The sequence below is a fragment of the Pinus tabuliformis genome, chromosome 1_2 (assembly GCF_031772625.1).
Source record: "Pinus tabuliformis cultivar Carrire ecotype Pingquan chromosome 1_2, CPIR1, whole genome shotgun sequence".
Lineage (NCBI taxonomy): Eukaryota > Viridiplantae > Streptophyta > Pinopsida > Pinales > Pinaceae > Pinus > Pinus tabuliformis.
The window spans coordinates 1,077,903,709-1,077,926,632 of record NC_142298.1 but is presented as its reverse complement, the minus strand read 5'-3'; the positions used below and the strand labels follow the sequence as shown (position 1 = coordinate 1,077,926,632).

The following is a 22,924-nucleotide window of genomic DNA, read 5'->3' as shown; positions in this document are numbered from 1 at the left end:
TGATTGATAATACAGAGCTGGGTTTTTATGCTGGTGCTTTCCCCAATGATATATTTGTGTTATGTGTGATTGATTCCTTCTTATCAGTTATAAGTGTTCATGCTTGATGTTGCTTATGGTTGATTAGCTTCCGCAAAGTTTATGGTAGATGTAGATCTAGTATTATGCTTTAGTACATTGCATATATCAGTTTGATCTGCAGGTGAAATTTCTACTTGATATCAGTGAGCTAGCTGATTTGTAGAAAGAAATTCTACATTGGTATCAATCGATCTCTTGGTGCCCCTTTTGAAGGTAGTACCTTGAAAAATGTTGTGATCCTCTGTGTGGGGTCTGGTCTGATGGGAGGCTAAAGAATATGCACTCGAAACCTGAGAGCCTCCTGCATATATAGGGTCAAACATCTCTGATCGGGATACTTGAAAAAGTTGGCGAGGGTCCGAGAATCTCTGAACAAGCAATGAAACCTTCCTCTAATCTCATAGTAGACAGGGCATCCAAGAATGAAGTGCACCTCAGTCTCCACTTCCTGTAAATGACATGCATGGCAGAGTCTGTTTGGTCTATCTAACTGGTGATCCGTCTTTATCCGAAGTCTATGAGAACTTCCTCTGAATTGGCCTAGAGAAATGTGAAGAGCATGCATCCAATGGTGAAACATATACTGGGGTCGAACAATGAGCCTGTCTCTCAACCCTAAGATGTGTTGAATGTAGAAGGCCATCTTTGGGCGCAACCCTCTCAGAGGATTGACCCAGGTGACCTGGACGAACTATCTATAGATGTCCTCCCTGATGATCTTGTTTAGCTCCTGTCTAGTAGGTAAAAGGTGACTAGGAGCATATAAGGAATATCGGAAAGGAGGGAGACAATCCAACTGAATTCCCACTGAATCTAAGAGATTTAAAACTCTTTTAAACCAACACATGGCTCGCCTTGAGGGAATAGAATTGGCAATAATTTCAGAAGAGCAATATGCCAAGTAAGGGTATCAATCCCTACTCTTTATTGAGTTTGCAAAGCCCTGGACACGATGCAAGAATGAAACCAATTTGAGGACCATCTCAAGCCAAAAGGGCTGAGCTCCAAACTCTCCAAGGATGATGCGCTGCAGTACTATCAGTTTGCACCTAATGATGGGGTGGAGAAGAAGAATATGGACTCCCCCAGCTGAAGCCCAATCTGAATCAAGTAAAGATGGTCCCCAAATCTCTAATCCATATAATAGTGGGACAAATCAAGGTGTCCATGAGGCTCATCTTGGACGAGATTCCTTGGAAGTGATGTCGAAAGCACTACCTCTCAAGAAGGGCTAATGATCCAGATTTAAGCAGGAACACAACAAATTACAAATATAACCATAAATATAGAGATGCAAAAGAAATATCACTTCCTTTCAATAATAGAAAAGTACTGAAGTATGCTTACAAACATAATGGAAATAAGACTAGCTCGGGCGATGATAGCTTATCTTTGAGAAGAGATGTGGTGGCTACATGCTTATGAACTGAGTTACATTGAGGCTCAAAGGCCTATTTATTATTGAGAAATAATGGAAAACCCTAAACATCCAAAAACCTAACCCTAGGAGATGAAGCGCCAAAACTGTGGGTCTCGTTTGGGTAAATTGGTACATCAACTTCCCAGGGTTGTAACTTTGGCATACAATCTCTGTTTGGCTATCATAATACCTCGTTTTGAAGATCTCAAAGAGAAGGCTAAAAAACTAGTAAGCTAACTTAAGACATTTTTGGTCTCTCTGTTTTCATAAAAAACGTCGTTTAGGGCCTCAAAATAGCTTCGGAAGTTCAGGAACCAAAAAACTGCCAAATATAGTAAATTGTGCTACAATTAAGGAAGTTGAAAAACTGAAAGAGATAGTGTTGGGGGTCCAAGTAGAATAGGTGGGTGACCACCAACATCCACCTAGATCAGCTAAGGATCCATATCCTTTGTTGATCTAAGGTTGAAGCGCTGGTCACAAACTGAAGTGGGGACCTCAGAATTGCACCCCCAAGTAAGTATACATGTTGGTGATCTCAATCTTCTCCCCTCTGACTAGAAAGTGAAGGTATGAGGTTTTCTTCACCCCATTGAAGATCATAACCTTGGTTTTACCCAGGTTGACCATCAAATATCGATGATCACAAAAGCAAAGAGTAGAATAGATATCAAAACCTGGTGAAGAAGGAAACCATTAGTGTCTTGGATATGCTCATGTAGAAATGCTTCCAACTCATCAATATAGATCCCAAACATGGTAGGGGGAGTGGACAACCTCGTTTAACCCCAATAGTGCTTGGGATGAAATCAGACATCCCAGGGCCACGTGAAGACGACCAATAACATACTCATATAAGCGCATAATAACAATCAATAGGGTTGCAGAGATGCCAATATCTCTGAGTCTCTGGGGCAAGGCCTCCCTCAGAACAAAGTCAAAAGCTTTCTGAAAGTCTACGAAACAAAAATAGACTTTCTAAGAGCGGTGTCGTGCCTCCTCAATCACGACACAAAGGGTGAAGATGTTGTCAATGGTTTGATGAGCCAGTCAAAACCCTACCCGACTCTTAGCTCTGAGTTGTCTCTGCTCAAGGTCACTGGATATCTTCCTATGTAGAAAAATAGCAAACAACTTCGAGGACGTGTGGCTGACCATGATCGTTATGTAGTTATTGGGATTTGAGTTGGAACCTGATTTTTGAATCGGATGGATGATGTGGTGTGACCATGTCAGTGGAAAACCTTCACGGACTACATGGTTGAAGAGATCAATCAAGTAGCTAACCGAAGCATGGAAACTGTGCTTAAAGAACTCTACTTTGTAGCCTTCCTCATCGGCTGCTTTGTCGTTGTCCATCACCCAAATGGACTCTCTAATATCTCTATCTGAGAATAGGTAACAAGAAGAGCGTGGGGAGGTAACATGAATTTGGGCCTACTCGGGATTATCATAAAGATTGGAAGTGTGAGAGAACATAGATGTAGGGTCGAGGTCAGGCGGAAGAGGGGAGCATCAGGGAAGGATGGTATGCCAAAATTGTTTAGGGGAGTGGGCAAGGAGAGCAGAAAGTTCCCGTCTTCTATGAGAGACAAAGAGTCGTTTATGGTGACGAAGGGGATGACAATAAGAAGCTTTGAGGTTGGAGTAGAAGGGTGAGAGTGGGTGAAAGCATATTGAATTTCTCGATGTAGAGTCTTGCATTCGTCATCATACCATTTGTTCATGGGGCAAGATCCAACTTTAGGGGAGATGGAAGTGGAACAAGTGGAGCGGGGGAAGGATTTGAGTGCTGCTTCCCAAATGGTAGATGAAAGACATGTGATTTAGTGGAAGAAGAATCAAGCAAGGAAAACTTTTGATGGGAGCATCTTGCGTAGTTTAGAGGAGAAGATGTGAGGGTCTCCTTCGTCAAATCAGAAGGTAGTTCGGGGTGGGCCCTAAGGGGAGGGATGGGGTGGAAGGGGAGGATCAAACTAGAGAGAGAAGGAAAGAAGTGCATGATCAACAAGGGTGATGGGGGAGACTAAGAAATGGTGAATAAAAGGGAGTAAGTTATGGCTAGCGAGTACATAATCAACTACACTCACACCCCCGCCATATGGCCGACATGTGAAAAAGCGAGAGTCTGGGAAATAGGGGAGACCATTTAGAATCAACAACTCCCAGGATTCCCCCAATTGCAATAGATGCTTACCATAGACTGTAGTGGGCCCAAAGAATCATCTAACATTCGGTGAAGCCCTACTGAATCTAGATTTATCCCCTGGGTACAAAACACATCCTCTGATTGGTCATGGAGAGGGATCTGGAGATCTCTAGTGCGAGCATTGAAGTCATCTAGGAGGATGGCTGGCCCAACAACAGACTACTAGGTGATGTCAGTGTACAAGTCTATAAAGGGGTCCTTATTTGAGCCATTATGGATGGAAAATGGTGAAGAGGTTGGGGGGAAGTAACAAACTGCAATGTAGATGTCCCTTGGGGGAGAGAATCTGACGCTAATATGAATCCACATAAACCTAGAAAACTCATCTTCAGCTACCAAGAATACCCTGTTTCGGAGTGAGTCACTAGCCAAACAAGGAACTCCATATTATCCTATGACCCCTCCTGAGCTCCTTGTCTTTTGCCTGCAAATTGAGATCTAATGGTAACCTGCAATATCTAGGAGGGGTTGAACATGGCTCGCATGAGCGTCAGTCACGAAGAGGATTTCTGTTGATTCGACAATGTCATACAAGAATCTCGATGATGACTAGAAAGATCCATTGCCATTCCAACAATAAATAGAAATGCTTGTACCCTGTCGCTTCCCCAAGTGGGCCCATCATTTGGAACCTCCAGTTCGGGGTTCCCACCCACGTAGGAAGGATTCCCAAATGAATGCCCGAAGATTCCTGATAACTGCCCATTTCCTTGCCTGTCGTGCTAGCATAACTTGTTCTCTGGATTGTTTAAGTTCCACAACCTATGCTCGAGTGAGGTCCTTGTCCAAGAAAATCCCGTTGGGAAGAGAAAACAACTTTCGCTTAGCCCTGAGGGCGTGGATTCGATTAGATGCAGTCCAAAACCTAAGGAAGAGAGAGGAGTCGTAGCCCAGCCAGGTTCTATCCAAAGCTATATCAGGGAGGCTAAGGGTGTCCTGTAGAAACCTAGCCCCCACTTCCAAAGGATCCGGAGAGGGGTGGGGTAAGGGGAGACCTCTCACCTTGAGATTCAATTCTCTTGCGTGTCTGTTGCGTTCTTCCACAAGATTTGCTTGCATCACCTCCTCAACTATTGCAAGAGGGGTAGGAGTTTTATTCTTCCCTCGAACCACCTATACCCAAGAATTGATGTGTGTCTTGGTTTCTTGTTTGAAGGTGGCTTGTTGGGATCAAATTTCTTCTTGCTTGCTTTTAAGGTCAAGAATTTCTGCATGCAGTGCACCATTTGGAGGATGGAGAATTTCTTGCTCTTTAGTTTCATGTAACATCTTCTTAAGGGATAAATTATCCCCCTCCACCTTTGAAACTCTGGTAGAGAGGGTGTGTATTTCTGAACGGAGCTGCTTGTTTTCTGTTTCAAGAAATTCCATTTTCTGCAGCATTTGTTTTACTTGGGCTCTCCAAAATGAGAAATCGAACTCCATGGCTATATTGGTCGGGCTAAGTACCACTTGCTCTTGCTTGTTTTCAACAATTGATAATTCAACAAGGCTAAACATGTCATCTTAACACAACTCGTCTTGTTGCACGGATCCAATCCCTGGATTTGAAACCCATTCTTTTATCTTTGTCTGTTCCTCAACAGTCAAATTCATAAAAAGATTTAGAGAAGACCCGTCTACCGCCATCTTGGTATCAGAGTGACTGTAAAATTTGGTGGGCAGATTCCGTCAAACACTTGACATGCATCCTTGGGCTACCTGTTCTATTTCAGTAATAATAATAACAATAACGTTCATATGATTGTTTCAGTGCTGCTGCATATGTCCAAAGCTAGATCGATGCGATGGTGATGGTGAACAAATGTAATGCTGTCAAATGAGGAGAAACAGGAACACAAACCGCACCCTAGAGGGGGTGAGCAGAATCAATGACTGAACACCCGTAAGCTCAAACCTTGTCCAAGCTCTAGCCAGACATGTTGATGGATGAAAAGGAACTTTCACTGCAGATAGCCATGATCACGGGTTCGAAAGTAAATAGAAACTCAAAACCTTGTACAAACCGAGCACAATTTCTTGCAACAAAATGATATCGAGAAAGAAAACTCCCTAGCCGTAATATATACTCAATGGATTCGAACACCACACGAGATACAAATAGACTACCTCATTTTGTGAAGCTAAAAGCAAGTGCAAATTCAGGACCCGCTAGATGAAGGCATTGTCTAAACAATGATATGAATTCAGTGCTCTCTAGTTCTGCGTGCTTTCTCTCCTACTCCAATTTACAATGCAATATCACAACACGAAGTCATTTAGCAATGTATCATTGTTTTTATTTAATTTAAACTTCTCTAAGTATTATCTTTCTTTTATATAATTACTACATTTAAACTTTGGAAAATAAATAAATTTAAAAGGCATTTTACAAAATAAATTAAACTTAATGAATTTTTTTCATCGAATCTAAATCTATTTAAATGATCATTCTATAAATAAAACAATAATCAATTAAATATTTTCTTTATAGTTTATAAATTTCAAAAATAAAATATTAATATTCAATAAAATTACTCCATATATTATAAAGTAAAAAAGCAAAAATTGTATCTTTTTAACCAATTTAGGAATTTTAAATTAAAATACCCATTAATATGTTGTATTATAATCTTTATTCTTTAATAAAAATACAATAATACTGATCAAAATAAATATAGAAATTTGTCATTAATCAACTTGGAACATGAGAACAATAAACCAACCAACCCTTTAGTAAAAATAATACAGATTTTTCTTCCACATAAATGTGCTAGCCAGGTTACAACAGTCTTTCCCATTTTTGTCAATATATGCATTTGAATCTTGAAAGGTCATTCACTGTATTACATAATGTGCCATCAAGACAAGACAATGAATTATCTTGTTCTACGGGAAAGGTCGCGTGAAGTGAACTAATGAACTTTTACTTTGCTACTTACATTTTAAGTGAGGAAAAGACAGACAGCGGATTCCTTTGATGAGAGTCCGTGTTCATCGCAATTTACATTTTAAGTGGAAGTGTCATTTCCCTGCATATCTGCATCATATCTGCATTTCTATTGCAGGAGTCTGTAATCTTGAAAAACATTGAGAAATAATGAAATACCAACTTCAATATCTAATCATCCAACTTGTTGCTGGTATGAGAGTCTGTAATCTTGAAAAGCATTGAGAAATTATGAAATACCAACTTCAATATCTAATCATCCAACTGGTTGCTGGTATGAGTCCGTCCATCAATCTAAAAGCAAGTAATGAAATTCAACCATACCCATTAATTCAATTCAAATAAGATACACCTATGATTGTTTCTCAGTGGATTCAAATGCAAATGGATAAACACATTATTGCTTCTCTTTCTCTGATAATTAAGTAACAATTCCCCCTGAACCTATCTCTGTGTAATTATATTTTACATCATAGCTAAACTAAATTTATGTTCATGTCGTGTCCTGAGAACGTTTTTGAATCATGCCCACCCATCCCTATTCATTTCCTTGAATAATCCATGCTGATTCAAAGGCGGGCTTGAAGGTATGGCTTTACTTCTAGTCTCGAGGGTGAGGATAAGTGTAAGGCAGTTAGGGTTATGGCTAGGGTTAGGAAAAGAAAAGTTGAGGGTACGCACAGGAACAACTAGGGTTTTGTTTAAGAAGGGGATATCTTGGATGTTGTGGGATCCTGTGGCTAATGTTTGGTTTTCAGGAGGAGGATTTTATGCTTCTGCTTCTGGTACGAGAATTCAGTTTAAGGGGGTCTTTTGTGTGCGCGAAGATGGCTGGAAATGGCAAGGGCAAGGGCATTGCCGAGTACTATGGCAATGACGATACGGTGGACGCCGTGGTAGCGGGCAGGGCAGTGCAAGATGTCGTTTTAGATGCAGCTGTTCCGTGTAATATCATGCCTTTTCATACAATGGAAGCGCTGGGTTTAAAACCCACATGGCGTACTGCTAGGCTTCTGTTTCTTCCTACTCACATCGACCTGAGCAATGCAATTCCAGCAGGTCTGATTGAGGACGTTCCTGTTGATGTTGGTCCGGTTCGAGTTTTATCGACATTCCAAATCCTGAGAATGCAAGTTAAAAACTCCTATCCTCTGCTGCTTGGTGCGCCATATATGATTGCTATGGAGGATTTCTCGGTTCAAGCAGCAGCTACACTTTCCCTTGAGGGGCTGGTTGTGAAGAATGGCAAGGTTGTTAGGTTTCCTTTTTCTCAACAACAAAGGAGGGAAAAGCGCAGGGCCTCACAATGGCATGCTATTGAGACACAAAACACTGGCGATGTTCAACGTGATTACTTACCACGGCCATTGGCAGACCCCTCCCTTTTGTCCAACTCATCTGAACAACGCAGGGTCTCACATGGCTACCCTATTGACATACCGGACATTGTCGATATCGAAGGTGATGACTTACCACAGCCATCGGCAGGTCGAACTTTTGCGTCCAATTCGCCTGAGCAAAACAGGGGTTCACAATACAACCCCATCATGATACCGGATACTGTGGATGACTTACCCCAGCCATCGGCAGGTCCAACTTTTGTGTCCAATTCACCTGAGCAAAACAGGGGTTCACAATACAACCCCATCATGATACCGGACACTGTCGATGACTTACCACAGCCATCGGCAGGTTTTGTGTTCAATTCACCTAAGCAACGCAGGGATTCACATTACAACCCCATTGTGATACCGGACACTGTTGATGACTTACCACTATCAGCAGAGAAAAACCAATCTACTGTGTAGATGTTGGGCAAGGTCAACATGTGACAGACACAATCCTTAGTTGGAGTATGTGTCAATAACTGTCTACTTTATTCCAAATCAGATGGCTTTCATGCGAAATGAGTGACGGGCTAGTTGGAAGCAAATAGAGTTAAATCATTACGATAATGGCCACCGAGTAACTTCTAATTTTTTCCACTTCATATTGGTTGTTATTTTTATTTATGTATTTAGTTTATTGTGATTTTCATCTATCTAGCAGCAGGTTGCAACTTTAAACTGCTACATCCTCTCTGTCTAAACTAATTTTTCCTAGTACGAAGTAGATTTATGTACAAGTTAAATTTTTATGTTTTCACACACTTCTGTACGGCGCTTGCCTATCCGGCGCTTGCCTATCCTACAATCCTGTTAGTTTATTACTCTGCATCGTTGTAGGCTTGACTCTAGGATTTTTTTCGTAAATTTATATCATGCATGAATTAATCAGGCTATCATGAATACGATGACAGGCAATTAATAGTTAATTATCTTAATACTGTTATCTCTTTAGCAAAGCTGATAAGTTACTTAAACCTACACAGAGTGGTTAGGTTTTTTCCATAAAAATTGGCATTCATATTTAATATTCTAAGAAATTTTTCTCCCTTAGGGTTTCTATTCTGCCTCGGGTTTTCTTCAGTAAATCATTAACAGTAGTACACATTCATAACAGTATGTCGGCATGAATATAAAGATGCCACAGCAATACAATTCTTCAATGAAATCACACAGACTTAGTGCTGGTTGCCCCAATGGAACAGAGAATGTACCCAACCAATGATGCACAGTATACTACAACTATATTGTTGACAGTAATTGTGATTCTTCAGCAATTCCACAGAAGTTAGGGTTGGCTGCCCACAACAGTGAATGTATCCAACTACAAATCCGCCAGTACAGTACTGAAATACCAGCAATTTAGAAACCAAATCCAACTGTAACTAACCAACTCTAAGTGGACTATATTAATTGATATCTACTGTGCTATTTCGTCTTACTGTGACAGGAGTCCGAATTCCGTAGACCTAGGGAATAGGGTCCTGCTGCTCTTCCAGAGGGTACACACAGCCCAGAAATATTGTTGTTGACCTTGCTGTCCAGAATGTTGCCACGGAGTGAGGGCCAAATTGGACCAGACCACTGCTGTAGGGTTCGGCTGCCCTACTGTGGCTATCCACAGCCCTAGGAGAGCTGAGTATAGGGCCACTGCCTGAGAAACAACCTCAGATTTAATCTGCCCTCTTGCTGTCTCCTCATGTCCCTTCGCTGTCCTCTGCCCTCTTGCTGTCTCCTCATGTCCCTTCGCTGTCCTCCGTCTGCCCTTAAATGAGCCACAGTTCTAGATTGGAGAGTTGCTGAAGTTTTCTGCTGATAAGAAATCCACCGAAATCAGTCTGGACTAGCTAGGGTGCTGTAAGCCCTTGACAGGCCAGATCTTTGCTAATTGCTTTAGGATAGGCCTGATCCTTGGTACGACGGCCAGAACCTCTCACTTAGGTTCCCAATTGTATATATAAGCTGTTGCAGAATGACCGAACCCTTAGGAGATCCATGTTTGCCAGAACAGGTCAGAGTATTCCAAGATATTAAGCTATAAAAGGGAGGTCTTTCGTTGCTTCGTGGACAGAGTTGGTTGATATAGAAAAATGTCCATAGAGAACCTTGACCTTGCTGTGCTGGACAGATCCGAGTGGTTCCAAGAGAAGTTTCTGTGCCAGAGCAAAAAATAGGTAGGGTGGGATCAGCTCCACCGAAACTAGACGTGATTAGCTAGGGTGGGATCACCTCCATTGAAACTAATCAAGAGGAAGGGGTCTTAAAACCATCAGAGCCTCAGGCTCAAGAAATTCAGAGATATTCCAATCCAAATTGATGATTCTAGAATGATTCCAACTCTCTTTTATTTATGGATTTCCTCATGAGGTTCTCTTCCTGAATCTAATGTGAGGGGTTCATGTCCAACCCCCAATTTGTGCTTTTTGCCCCAGCTACCCCAAAATTTACCCAATGTTGCCTCAAAACATTGGATAATGGTTTCCCCCTTTATCAAAGACTATAGCCTATGGGGTTGGATAGGCTACTTTGTCCTCTCTTGGGCAATTAATACACAGGGTACATTACAGTCCCCCTTTCCCGACATTGCTTTCCCTCGAGTAATGGTATGTCTGGGTGCTGCATAATTTTTTCTTCATCCTCCAAGAATGAAAAACTTCCTTCAATCCTCACAGCTACCATACCAGCGCCCCCCTTTTTCTTCTTGCAACCCAATAACCATAATGCTGGCCGGGGATATCATCACACAATAGCCACTGTCCTGCTTCACACCAAGCTTTCTCCCCACATTCCCAATTTCAAATGATTCCATAGTAGCCATCATACTTGATTTCAAATGGTCAAGACTGTCCGCAGTTGGTGGTACCTGCTCCTCAGAAATTTGATTCTGCAAGTTTGTCTCTTCCTTGGCATAGAGCAATGGAACAAAATTGCTTCTGCTCGATGAATTTTCATTAAAAACATCTAGTTTCCCATCGTTACTCTTGTCAATAGTTTTTCTATCATCATATGAAGTTCCACGCTTGTGAATTGCTATGACAGAATTTCCTACGTTGGAGTGAACCAGGACTTCAGTGAAACATGATGTATTTGAGCATATTTCGGGATGAACATCAGAATCTTGAATTTTCTGATGAGATATACAGACTTGGACTTGGTATGCTTCTTTTTGTCTACCATCCAACTTAGCACTAAAATTTCCAATCTCAACTTTTCCAACAATTTGTATAGATGAATCTGTGACCTTTTCCACAAGGTCAGCTTCAGAGGCATTATCATTGGAGAAAGATTGTGAAGGATACCTACCTTCCACTATATCATTACAGGCCTCTTGATCTTGTTTTGCGATGCCTAAGCCAGTGGATTCTTTTGTTACAAAATCCTTTGTTTCCTCAAGCAGATTTGTTAGGGTGTATAACTTTCCTTCCTGTGTGTCTCCACAGATTCCAACATTCTCAACTATGTTTGAAGCCTCAAGCTCTTTGCTTTCAACATTTGCAAAACCAGCGACTTGCAAAATGTTTGATACCACCTTAAAAGAAAAGTCAGAGTCCTGGACATCCATATTTCTTCTTCAGTGTTTTCTAAGTCACTTAATATTTCTTCCTCTACATCATGACAATCTTCATGTAATGCCCCACTTAAATCTTATCCTGCGTATTTTGTTAATGTTTACATTATCTGAAAATATTGAGAAATATTGGTCTAATATAAAATTCATGATTTCCATTATTCAAATGCCCCACTTACCTTCTCGAATTGAATATTAGGTAGGATATGGTCTCCTTCCATTATTTCAAATAATATATGTATTCATCTCACATTTCCCAATGTACCCTCACATTTACTAGGGAGAAGACATGGTCTTCTCCATGTAATTATATCTCACATTCTCCAATGTACCCTCACATTTACTTGGGAGAAGACATGGTCCTCTCCAATTCATTATCAATATATATATTCATTTCACATTCCTCAATGTACCCTCACATTTACTAGGGTGAAGACATGGTCCTCTACGTGTAATTACATCTCACATTCTCCAATGTACCCTCACATTTACTTGGGAGAAGACATAGTCCTCTCCATTTAATTATCAATATATATATTCATCTCACATTCCCAAATGTTCTTTTCAGATTTACTTGGGAGAAGACATGGTCATTTCCTTCCTAATTTTATATTCATGTCACATTTCCAAATGTACTCCCAGATTTACTTGAGAGAAGAGAAGTCAACTGTAAGGATGGATGAGAAGTTAATGACATTAATGAGAGGTGGTTGAGATGGAGAAGGGAAGGAGGGTATAAAAGAGAAGGGGGAAGGGAGAAAGGGGGATGTTGGGTCTTGCTTATGATTGTGGGGTTGGTTGTGATTGTTTGGACTTGTTGTGTTTTTGGAGACTTTAGGAACTTGTGGAGGTTTCTTGAGTTGTTGAGAGGAGGGAAGTACTGTTATCTTGGTTTGGATCATTCATCTTGGACACACACACTACATCTGGTTGGACTTGGGCTTGGAGGGCTAGGGAATCTGTGGAGGTTTCCTGGGCTAGGGATTATTTCCTAGTTGGGTGGGAGGTAAATCCAGTTGGGTCTGTCAAGATGAGCGTTCAGCAGGAGCAGCAGGACAAAGGTATCTCCATCAACCACCGGTACAGGTATTCCTCCATAAACTACTCTAGTAAAGTTTATTAGAATGAAATATTCACCTTAATTTATGCTGATTAGAATGTAAATGATAAAATTTTATTTGTTTAAAAGCCGTGTAAGTAAGTTATCACCTCTTATCGCATTTAATTTCAAAAGAAATTAGATCTGTTAGCATTGAGCAAACCCTCGGATAGGTCTCTTACACATGGTATCAGAGCTTTGGTTCAAAATCTGGACCTTGAAACCTGTTGTGGGAGGCATAGAAATGTTGAGAGAACATTTAATAAAGATAGAATTGGTGGCAGATCTCAGCCTCTCTCTGTTCTAACAGATTTTATTGGAGGCATAGAAATGTTGAGAGAGCATTTAATAAAGATAGCATTGGTGGGAGATCTCAGTCTCTCTTTGTTCTAATAGATTTTATCTCCGTGACTATGGGCATCGTTTTTCACGCTTGAGGTGCTCAGTTTTCTATTATTGTCTATATTTCCCTGCATAGCTGCTAAGCCTATTGGCAATATCGGCAAAAGACTACAACCAACAAAAGAGTTTGAACTCGTAACTCACAACTAAAAAGAGTTAAAACATAAATGAAGTTGCTTGGTAAGAGGAAAACTGGGTACGGGTTCTCTTTGGCAGGCAACTGCAGGTTTTGGCAGGATTGTATTATGTGATTTGTCCCTCTTGTGTGTTACTGATGCAATTGCCCTCGTTGAGCATGAACCCTGGTTGGCTCAAAACCCATCTAAGTGAGCTTGCTGCCCGTGAGCTCCGCTTCGCTATCTGTTGCTGGCATCGCATGATGCAGTGTCTCCCATTTAGTTAATCTAGCCAAGTGTCAGCCAAAAAAAAAATATCTTGTTGTAGAAAAGAGACTTTAACCTGTTGATCTTCATTTGTCCATTAGAAGAAAAATGGAGGGTCTAGTATGTACCATCCCAGAATGTTCAATTTCTCCACAATTCATCGGATTGGATGAGTAACGCTCATTTCCTCGTTGAGCCTTGGTTTGTTTCTTCCTTCCTTCCAGGTGCGCGGTGCGATGGTACAAGTTGAAAACCTTTTGTGCATGTTTGACAGAGTAGCCCCTCAAACCTCTTGCTTAAGTTGAAGGAAGTTTGCTCGAAGTCATGAATCCCCTTGGAGCCTATTTCTCAATGCTCTTACAACCAAAAAAAAAAGAACAACTTGCTCTCTGTGCTAGCTGTGTAGTTTTCTCCCTGTCACCTCTCCATTCCCATTTAGTCGTTTTATGTTTTACACAAACACAAGCTCAGATACATTTGATGAATATATTCTTTTGGGAAGATGGAAACTGGGGTACTTGTCATCTTTAAAAGTTAATGGTAGGCTTTTGCTGGATTATGTTATGTGATCTGGCCTGGTTTGGTAGGTCTTCCTTGGCCACCAGGGATATAGAAGGTTCACCTTTGTGTATCCCTGAAGCAAATTTGCCTTGTTGAGCTTGAACTCTGGCTGGCTCTGAATCAGTTTAAGGCATCTCTTATTTTGGATGAGCTCTGCCTTGTTTTCTACTGCTATATTAGGTTGTGTTAGCATCGCACGATGCATAGTCTCTTATATGGTCAGTCTATTCAAATTTTGAGCAGATTTTAGTTGTGTCAGATAAGAGAGTTCAACATAATTGATTTTCTTTCTTCTGATAACAGATAGGCCTGGTATGGTCTATCCCAGTATCATCAACTTGTCTATGCTTTGCTAGATTGGATTAGTAACACCCCTCCAAGTGTCAGCCAAAAAAAAAAAATATCTTGTTGTAGAAAAGAGACTTTAACTTGTTGATCTTCATTTGTCCATTAGAAGAAAAATGGAGGGTCTAGTATGTACCATCCCAGAATGTTCAATTTCTCCACAATTCATCGGATTGGATGAGTAACGCTCATTTCCTCGTTGAGCCTTGGTTTGTTTCTTCCTTCCTTCCAGGTGCGCGGTGCGATGGTACAAGTTGAAAACCTTTTGTGCATGTTTGACAGAGTAGCCCCTCAAACCTCTTGCCTAAGCTGAAGGAAGTCTGCTCGAAGTCATGAATCCCCTTGGAGCCTATTTCTCAATGCTCTTCCAACCAAATAAAAAGAACAACTTGCTCTCTGTGCTGGCTGCGTAGTTTTCTCCCTGTCACCTCTCCATTCCCATTTAGTCATTTTATGTTTTACACAAACAGAGGCTCAGATATATTTGATGAATATATTCTTTTGGGAAGATGGAAACTGGGGTACTTGTCATCTTTAAAAGTTAATGGTAGGCTTTTGCTGGATTATGTTATGTGATCTGGCCTGGTTTGGTAGGTCTTCCTTGGCCACTAGGGATATAGAAGGTTCACCTTTGTGTATCCCTGAAGCAAATTTGCCTTGTTGAGCTTGAACTCTGGCTGGCTTTGAATCAGTTTAAGGCATCTCTTATTTTGGATGAGCTCTGCCTTGTTTTCTACTGCTATATTAGGTTGTGTTAGCATCACATGATGCATAGTCTCTTATATGGTCAGTCTATTCAAATTTTGAGCAGATTTTAGTTGTGTCAGATAAGAGAGTTCAACATAATTGATTTTCTTTCTTCTGATAACAGATAGGCCTGGTATGGTCTATCCCAGTATCATCAATTTGTCTATGCTTTGCTAGATTGGATTAGTAACACCCCTCCACGTTTTCAGTTTGTATCTGCGAAAAGACACAATCTGTTGCATCCACCACAAAAATGTTGTGTCATTGATGTAATGAAAGAAACAGTTCCCACAAATCCATCTATCTTAAAGTTCTTTGCTGTGCCAGATGAATGATCTTGAAGCCATTGGAGACCATTGTAGTGTTTTACAATTGTGTCAAGCATCTCAGCATAAGGAACAAGCTTCTCGACATTCCACACATTGCCATCATAAGGCATGACTCGATGAATCGCACAATAATCGGCTTTTCCCTTGTCATTTCTACAAAGTCACAAATCTCATCATCATTTAGCCCGTGCATCGCAACACAATTTACCTTCACAGGATTGTAACCAAGACTGATAGCAGTTTCTATTGATTCCAGAACTTTTGCATGCCCTTTGCGTCTAGTCAAGAACTCAAATTTTGCAGGAACCAATGTATCTAAACTAATATTTAATGAATTTAATCAAGCTTCTTTGAAATTTGGAAGCTTCTTTGCTAGGGTAAGACCATTTGTAGTCATTGCCAGAGTTTTGAGTCCTTTTATTCCGGACAAGCGAACACATATATCTTTGATGTCTGGTCGAATAGTTGGTTCCCCACCAGTCAACCTGATCTTATCCACACCTGAAGGCACAAAAGGGTTTGCCAAGCGGATAATTTCATTTTGAGACAAAAGCTCTGGTTTGGGAGTAAGCTCCACACCTTCATCAGGCATGCAATATTGACACCTTAGGTTGCATCGCTCAGTCAGGGAAATCCTTAGGTAGGTATGCATCCTTCCAAATGAATCAATAAGCATATCTGATACAGTTGCATTTTCCACAGATAATTCTGTGACAGACTTTGCAGCAGAAGTTGCCAATGACCTCCAGCCTAGTTTAGAAAAAGCATGGGATACTGGCCTCACTCTTTCCAAAATAGAGATGAAGATAAATACTTCATAGAATTGGCAAGTACTGGATAAGAATATAATGACTGCATCATGTCATCCTGGTAGAAATTCATGCAGAAAACCACTTCAGGAAATGACATTTCAATTCACAAATATAACATTTATCTATAACATGCACAATACAAAAATAAAAAAATTCAATTCTGCCAAACTTATTTCCTGTCTTATAGAACTAATAAATTGCCAGTACCTTTATACAATGGAAACACTTAACATTAAACCAGTTTAGCACAATACAAATATAAAAATTCAATTCTGCCAAGCTTATTTCCCGTCTTATAGAACTAATAAATTGCCAGTACCTTTATACAATGGAAATACTTAACATCAAACCAGTTTAGCAAAAGATGTTCAAACAATAACATTTATAAGAAAATAGGGTTACACCATATCTCTAGCATCTTTTAGAATCTGGGTTAGTCTCACGGGATAAAACCTTTGGAAGAACATAGGAGTGCAAGTGAAAAGGTGTGGGGACCTGGCATTAGTATCTGAGCTATGGCTTCTTTGCAAAATGATCAATTGTGCAATTGTAAGTGGCACCAATATTTGAAAAGGTTGTCTTTCTATTCTCAGCAACATTGTGAGTAATAGGAGTCAGCCACAGGAATATACAGATGTGTACATTAAGGATGCATCAAACAGTTTTGTTGCAAAGGAGAGAACCCTTGTTGATTTGCTTAAAAAACCAAGCAATTTAAACACGGATTTTATGCTTGAACGAGAATTAGTGAAGAAATGAAGCAAACTCCCTCAATGCACGATTGAACTGAAACAAATTGAATAGTATATCTTAAAAATGACTCTATTGTCCTTGATAACAAAATTATGGTTTTTTTTTTAATCCTAGAGGTCATTAGGAGCAAGTGAACCAACTGGAGATCCAAACTCTCAGGTAATATTTAAAAGAGAGCCATAGGTAAAGGTTTTTTTTTTTTTCCATTGCAGTATTGATCTCATAGGATAACAAGGTACAAATAATTGACAATGTTCTAAGTTTCACAGTTGGAGAGGGCCTTCATTTAAGGCACTGAACTACAAGGCCTGCTACCACAATGTAATCCCAAGTATGACTCTATTACAAGATCAACGTAGTCATCTTCTCCTTAAGTTTGGAAAGTTAGATTTGCTAAGCTATTGCAACAAACTAGGTCATTTCATCAAAAGCACACCCGCACACAGCAACTCATGCAGAACTGATTTTTATTATTTTCTGCTATGTTGATAGTTGATTTCTTTGACCATTCAGTTTGATGTATTTCACCTCCATGTTATTAAGTGCTAATCTGCCCGTCTTATGGCACCATCCTGATTATCTTGACTTGATGCAGTACCCATAAGAACACTTTTCTCTTTTCTAGGTTTTCCCTTTCTATTTTCAAACCTTGCTTCTTGTCTAGCAATTTCAGCATTCTGTGTTTGATCCAGTGGTATCCAAAATCGATTCCTGCCATCACTGTATAAAAAAAATAGAAAAGAGCAAAAGATCACCTAAACTGTTCTGGAAATGTGCTATATGGACAGTGGTACAGTTGGGAAATGTGTTTCAGGCCATTTCAAATGTGTTTCCCAGACATGGGATGTGTGCATATGGATTGAAATGCATTTCCGAACTATACCACACATGTTTCCAACTTTCCACATTTCAATATGGGAAATGTACAGGGTATGACCCACCCATATGCATTTCTTATAACATAGACAGAGCATCTAAGCTATTGACTTCGAATGCGATTGAAACTTAATTTTCCTACTGTGTATACTTTGAGATAGTAACACTATTTTGAACGTTTGATGCTAGGTTTACATAACGTCTCTTCTGCTCTTCTCATGATCATTTATTTCTTTTTTAAAAGCTGCTCCTCCATAGTCTTTTTAGAAGTGAATTAAATTACATCCCTCTTAGATTAATTCAATAACCTAAGACATAATACACTTCTACTACCATTCAATTATTCCTTGGATGATCCAAGCCATCTTCCTCTTCATCAAGAGATCAACAGTGTGATAAGGGTTCAGGAATGATATTTATTGACAGTACACAGAGGTTATTTGGGAAAAATTCAAACTGGTGAATCAAATTATCTTTCATAATGAAAACCACAAGTGTTACTCTCTATTTTATTCTACATATTCACGTGTGTTTCTAGTCCATGATGGTTGTACGATTTGTTGCTCCTGGCGCAAGCATAATTGGATGAGCTAAAGCTTTTTATATATTTCTGTTTTGAGTATTTTTATGGCATTGACATTTAATCTTTTTCTGGTTCATATATTGCATGAATGAATGATGATATTTCGGGTTCACCAACTGCATTTTGAGCTGCGTAACTCAATAGCTTAACAGGGAATGGCTTTAGGAAAAGATTTAGTGGCTGATATTTGTCAATTTGCTGTAATGTTTTGATGTTTCTTAAAGAAACCTGACACTTTTATTTCTTAAAAGGATACAGTGGTCATCCTGTTATAGAGTGTGCATGCAATTAAAGCAAGTACAAGGAATCTAGCTTTTACATTTAGGTTTTTATAATCTTTTATAAAGACAATCCGATGAGCTGAAGTGAAGCTTGAATGGCTAAAAAAAAAGATGGCCATGTTTTTACACAAATTATATGAGGACATCAAAGCTGTAAAATGTTTCAGTTATGTGTCAAACTTCCTCCGCTAATAGTTTTATATTGTTAAGGATATTCTACCTATTACCTAAAAGAGGTTTCTGCTGTTTGGAAGAAACATACTCTTCTTGCATTTTGATAATGTGATTGAATTTTTTTTTGGCTTTGTATGCTTCATATAAAATCTCACAGTAAGCATTGGCTAGCTGGATTTCTGAAATATGGAAAACAAGGTTATACATGGCAACAAGTCACATTGCGGTATAAATGGTTCATTGTTCTTATCAAAAGATTTGGCCCGAAAATAGTGAGTCATAGGTGAGCTACAGTGATTACTTACATAGTGGCATAACTTGAATTGATCTATTGCTTAGCGTTCTCTATGGACTATCTATAGTGTGGAAGAAAATGCTAGGAATAGTGCTAATAAGTCTTAGATATCATGCAGATTTGAACAAATCAAAATGGTGAGGACGTGAAGGAACCAAGGGCCTGGAGAGTTTTCACAAGGACCTCCTTCAAATAATCCATTACCTTCACCAGAATTGACTCTCATCCTGCGTTCCCTGGAAGCAATTAATGAAACCTTAAGAGGGCGCCAAACAAATGAAATGGAAGGGGAACACCCTTCATCAAGGTTAGGGAACCCCAAGGGATTTTAGAGACTATGATAGAAGACCTCTAGTTGAGAACATTACTAGGGAGCTCCAGAAAATTAAGCTTCCAGAATTTGCAGGAGGTCGTGCCAGTGAGCATACAGAAGCCTGGTTAGAGGGGATGGGAAGGTGTTTCGCACTAAGGGATTACAATTCCAATTCCAAAGCCAAAATAGCAATATTCCAACTCAGAGATAGTGCTATGAATTGGTGGGGTAACTTGGAGCGTCAACTACACCTCATTTTAGACACAGTTACTTGGGAATTATTTGAGGAAAGGTTAAGGAAGAAGTACATGCCAGCGTATTATGAAGAACAACAGGTAGGAGCCTTCCATGCCCTGATATAGGGAGGTTGTACTGTAGAAGAATGTGAAATTCGATTTATGGAATTGGTCGAGTATGTCTCCTACATGGATACTGACCAGCGCCGAGCGAATCATTTTATGTATGGATTGAGACCTAAGATTAGGGCAATGGTGCGGACGTGGCAAACATCCTCAGTTGCAAAAGCTATAGAACAGGCTCATTATGTCGAAGAACACCTAGACTTAAAGGGTGAAGGCAGAACCATCTTTCCACGTCAAACAGGGTTTATGGGGAAGGCCCCTCGTACCTTCCCAAGGGGAGGAAGTCGGAGGCCACTACCATATGGAAAGAGGGTTATACCTAGAACACCGACAATAGGGATTTCAATGGTTTCTAGTGCAGCTTCACCCACAGCTTCAAGGGCACATACAAATCAAAGTCATATGCGAGGAGCAGCAAGTAGGGGCAGGGGTTCTAAGGGAAAAAACTCTTTCCAAAGAACTCCACAACATTCGGTTCAAGGTCCACCACGCATCACTTGTTGGGGATGCAGAGGACCTCATTACCAACGGGACTGCCCTGAGTTTCGAACAAGTAACAACAGAAGAGAGGGAAAAGAACCAATGGGGAGAGTAGGTGACCACCACCGAATCTATGCAGCAGTTGACAATCAGCAAGTTGAACACCAGTCTGCCATGGTAGAAACCTCAGGTATGATAAACAAAGTAAAAGTTAAAATTTTGTTTGACTCTGGTGCTACAGATAGTTTCATTTCACCAGTTGCATTAGAAAAATGTGGGTTGGCAGCCTATGAGCATGATGAATTTAAACAAGTTGAGATGGCTTCTGGAATAAAACAAGCAATAGGGCCTAGTGTTGACCAATGTCAGGTAAACCTTGGGGTGTGTATGACTAAGTTGAAGGCATACGTCACAACATTGGGGACGTATGATGTAATTATTGGAATGGACTGGCTAGAAGCTCATCGAGCTTTGGTAGACTGTTTCAAGAAGAAGGTGATCTGTTTAGATGATGAAGGTAGGCCAATTGAGATTTGTGGAATCAAGAGGGGAGTCTCCCTACGATTCATATCCATGATGAAGGTAAAACGTTGTCTCAGACAAGGTTGCAAACTATATTTGGTCAAGACTGTAAGTGACCAGAAGGGACCTTCCCTATTTCAACATCCAGTTTTGGTAGAATTCAAGGATGTTTTTCCAGAGGAATTGCCTGGATTACCTCCTATAAGAGAGATTGATTTCACCATTGATCTGAAACCAGATGCAGAACCAATATCTAAGACACCCTATAGGATGACAAATCCAGAGCTTTGTGAGTTGCAGATGCAGTTAAAGGAGCTCTTAGACTTGGGATTGATTAGACCTAGTATTTCCCCTTGGGGTGCACCGGTAATTTTTGTCAAGAAGAAGGATGGTTCCTTGCGGCTATGCATAGATTATAGAGACTTAAACAGAGCCACGATAAAGAATAGGTACCTAATACCTCGAATAAACGACTTATTTGATCAAATGAAGGGGGCAACGGTCTTCTCAAAAATTGATCTACGATCTGGGTACCACCAATTGAGGATAAAGGAGGAGGACATCTCAAAAACTGCATTTCGAACTCGGTTTGGGAAATATGAGTTCGTAGTTGTTCCATTCGGTTTAACCAATGCACCAGCAGTATTCATGAGCCTCATGAATGGTGTGTTCAGGAAGTATTTGGACCAATTCGTGCAAGTCTTCCTTGATGACATTCTTATATATTCCAAGAATGAAAAGGAGCATGAAAAGCACCTAAGGGTAGTATTGACTTGTTTAAGGGAAAACCAATTGTATGGGAAATTGTCAAAGTGTTCCTTCTTTCAGAAGAAAGTCCATTACCTTGGGCACATCATTCCAGGAGAAGGGATTTCAGTTGACCCAGAAAAAGTGAAGGCCATAATGGATTGGCCAGTACCAAAAAATGCCCATGAGGTATGTAGTTTTATAGGGCTAGCTGGGTATTATCACAGGTTTGTGGAAGGATTTTCAAGGATTGCAAACCCATCACCACATTACAACGAAAGGGGGTTAGGTATGAATGGACAAATGAATGTGACATTGCATTCACAGAGTTGAAGAGGTTACTAACTAGTGCACCGATCCTTCAAGTACCAAACATGAGAAAAGACTTCACAGTCTGCACCGATGCTTCGACGCAAGGATTGGGTGCAGTATTGATGCAAGAAGGCGGGGTAATAGCTTATTCTTCTAGAAAATTGAAGAAGCATGAAGAGTTATATGCTACCCACGACTTAGAATTGGTAGCAGTAATGTTAGCCTTGAAGCTATGGAGACACTACCTCATTGGGAGAAGATTTGAGTTAAGAATGGATCATCAAAGCCTGAAGCATATCTTCACTCGAGGGGATTTGAATGCCAGACGAAGGCGATGGAGCGAAATCATGAGTGAGTATGATTTTGAAATCTCATACATCAAGGGAAAGGAGAATGTAGTGGCAGATGCACTAAGCAGGAGGCCACAAACCTTCTCCCTAGTAGCCTTAAAGGTAAATTTAAGGGAGTGGATATTGGAGAAACTCTTTGAAGATAGTTGGTATCTAAAAGTCATCTCAGCTATCTAGAATGGGAAACAGATAGAACCAAAGTTTGAAGGATATGTCCTTGAACCAGATGGGCTATTGAGATTCCAAGGGGGAATGTACGTACCTAAGGAAGGGGGTATAAGAGAAACCATCCTCGGAGAGTCTCATAGAGAAATGTGGAAAAATTCGAAGTTGGGATTAATTCGGCAAGGGTCCAAAAGTTGAAACACTCGTCAAAGTCGGGAGTTTTTTGAAAAAGTTGGCAAAATTAAAAAAACACAAAATTATTCATTTTATTTTTTTTATTTTTTTTAACATCTAGAGTATCCACAACATCAAATAAATGCATTTCCACATACAAATGTAAAGAGAGCTAATATATATTATGTATATGAAGTCTAATGCTACATCACATATCAAAATAGTGAATCCACTCCTGAATTTTGAGTCCTGTCCGAGTCTCAACTC

The 22,924-nt window shown here is 40.1% G+C and overlaps 1 protein-coding gene and 1 pseudogene across 2 annotated transcripts in view; one reads left to right on the top strand and one right to left on the bottom strand.

Moving 5' to 3' along the window:
• Positions 1–6,741: 6,741 nt before the first annotated feature.
• The window catches only part of LOC149209864 (uncharacterized), an 88,546-nt gene continuing 72,363 nt past the window's right edge, over positions 6,742–22,924 (top strand). For both annotated transcript variants that reach the window (XM_089396522.1, XM_089396521.1), the window contains exon 1: positions 6,742–12,678. In XM_089396522.1, the coding sequence (XP_089252648.1) occupies positions 7,383–8,447 (1,065 nt within the window). In that variant the 5' untranslated portion in view covers positions 6,742–7,382 and the 3' untranslated portion in view covers positions 8,448–12,678. The remainder of the gene's footprint in view (positions 12,679–22,924) is intronic.
• On the bottom strand, positions 15,335–16,149 carry LOC149209865 (GTP 3',8-cyclase pseudogene; annotated as a pseudogene).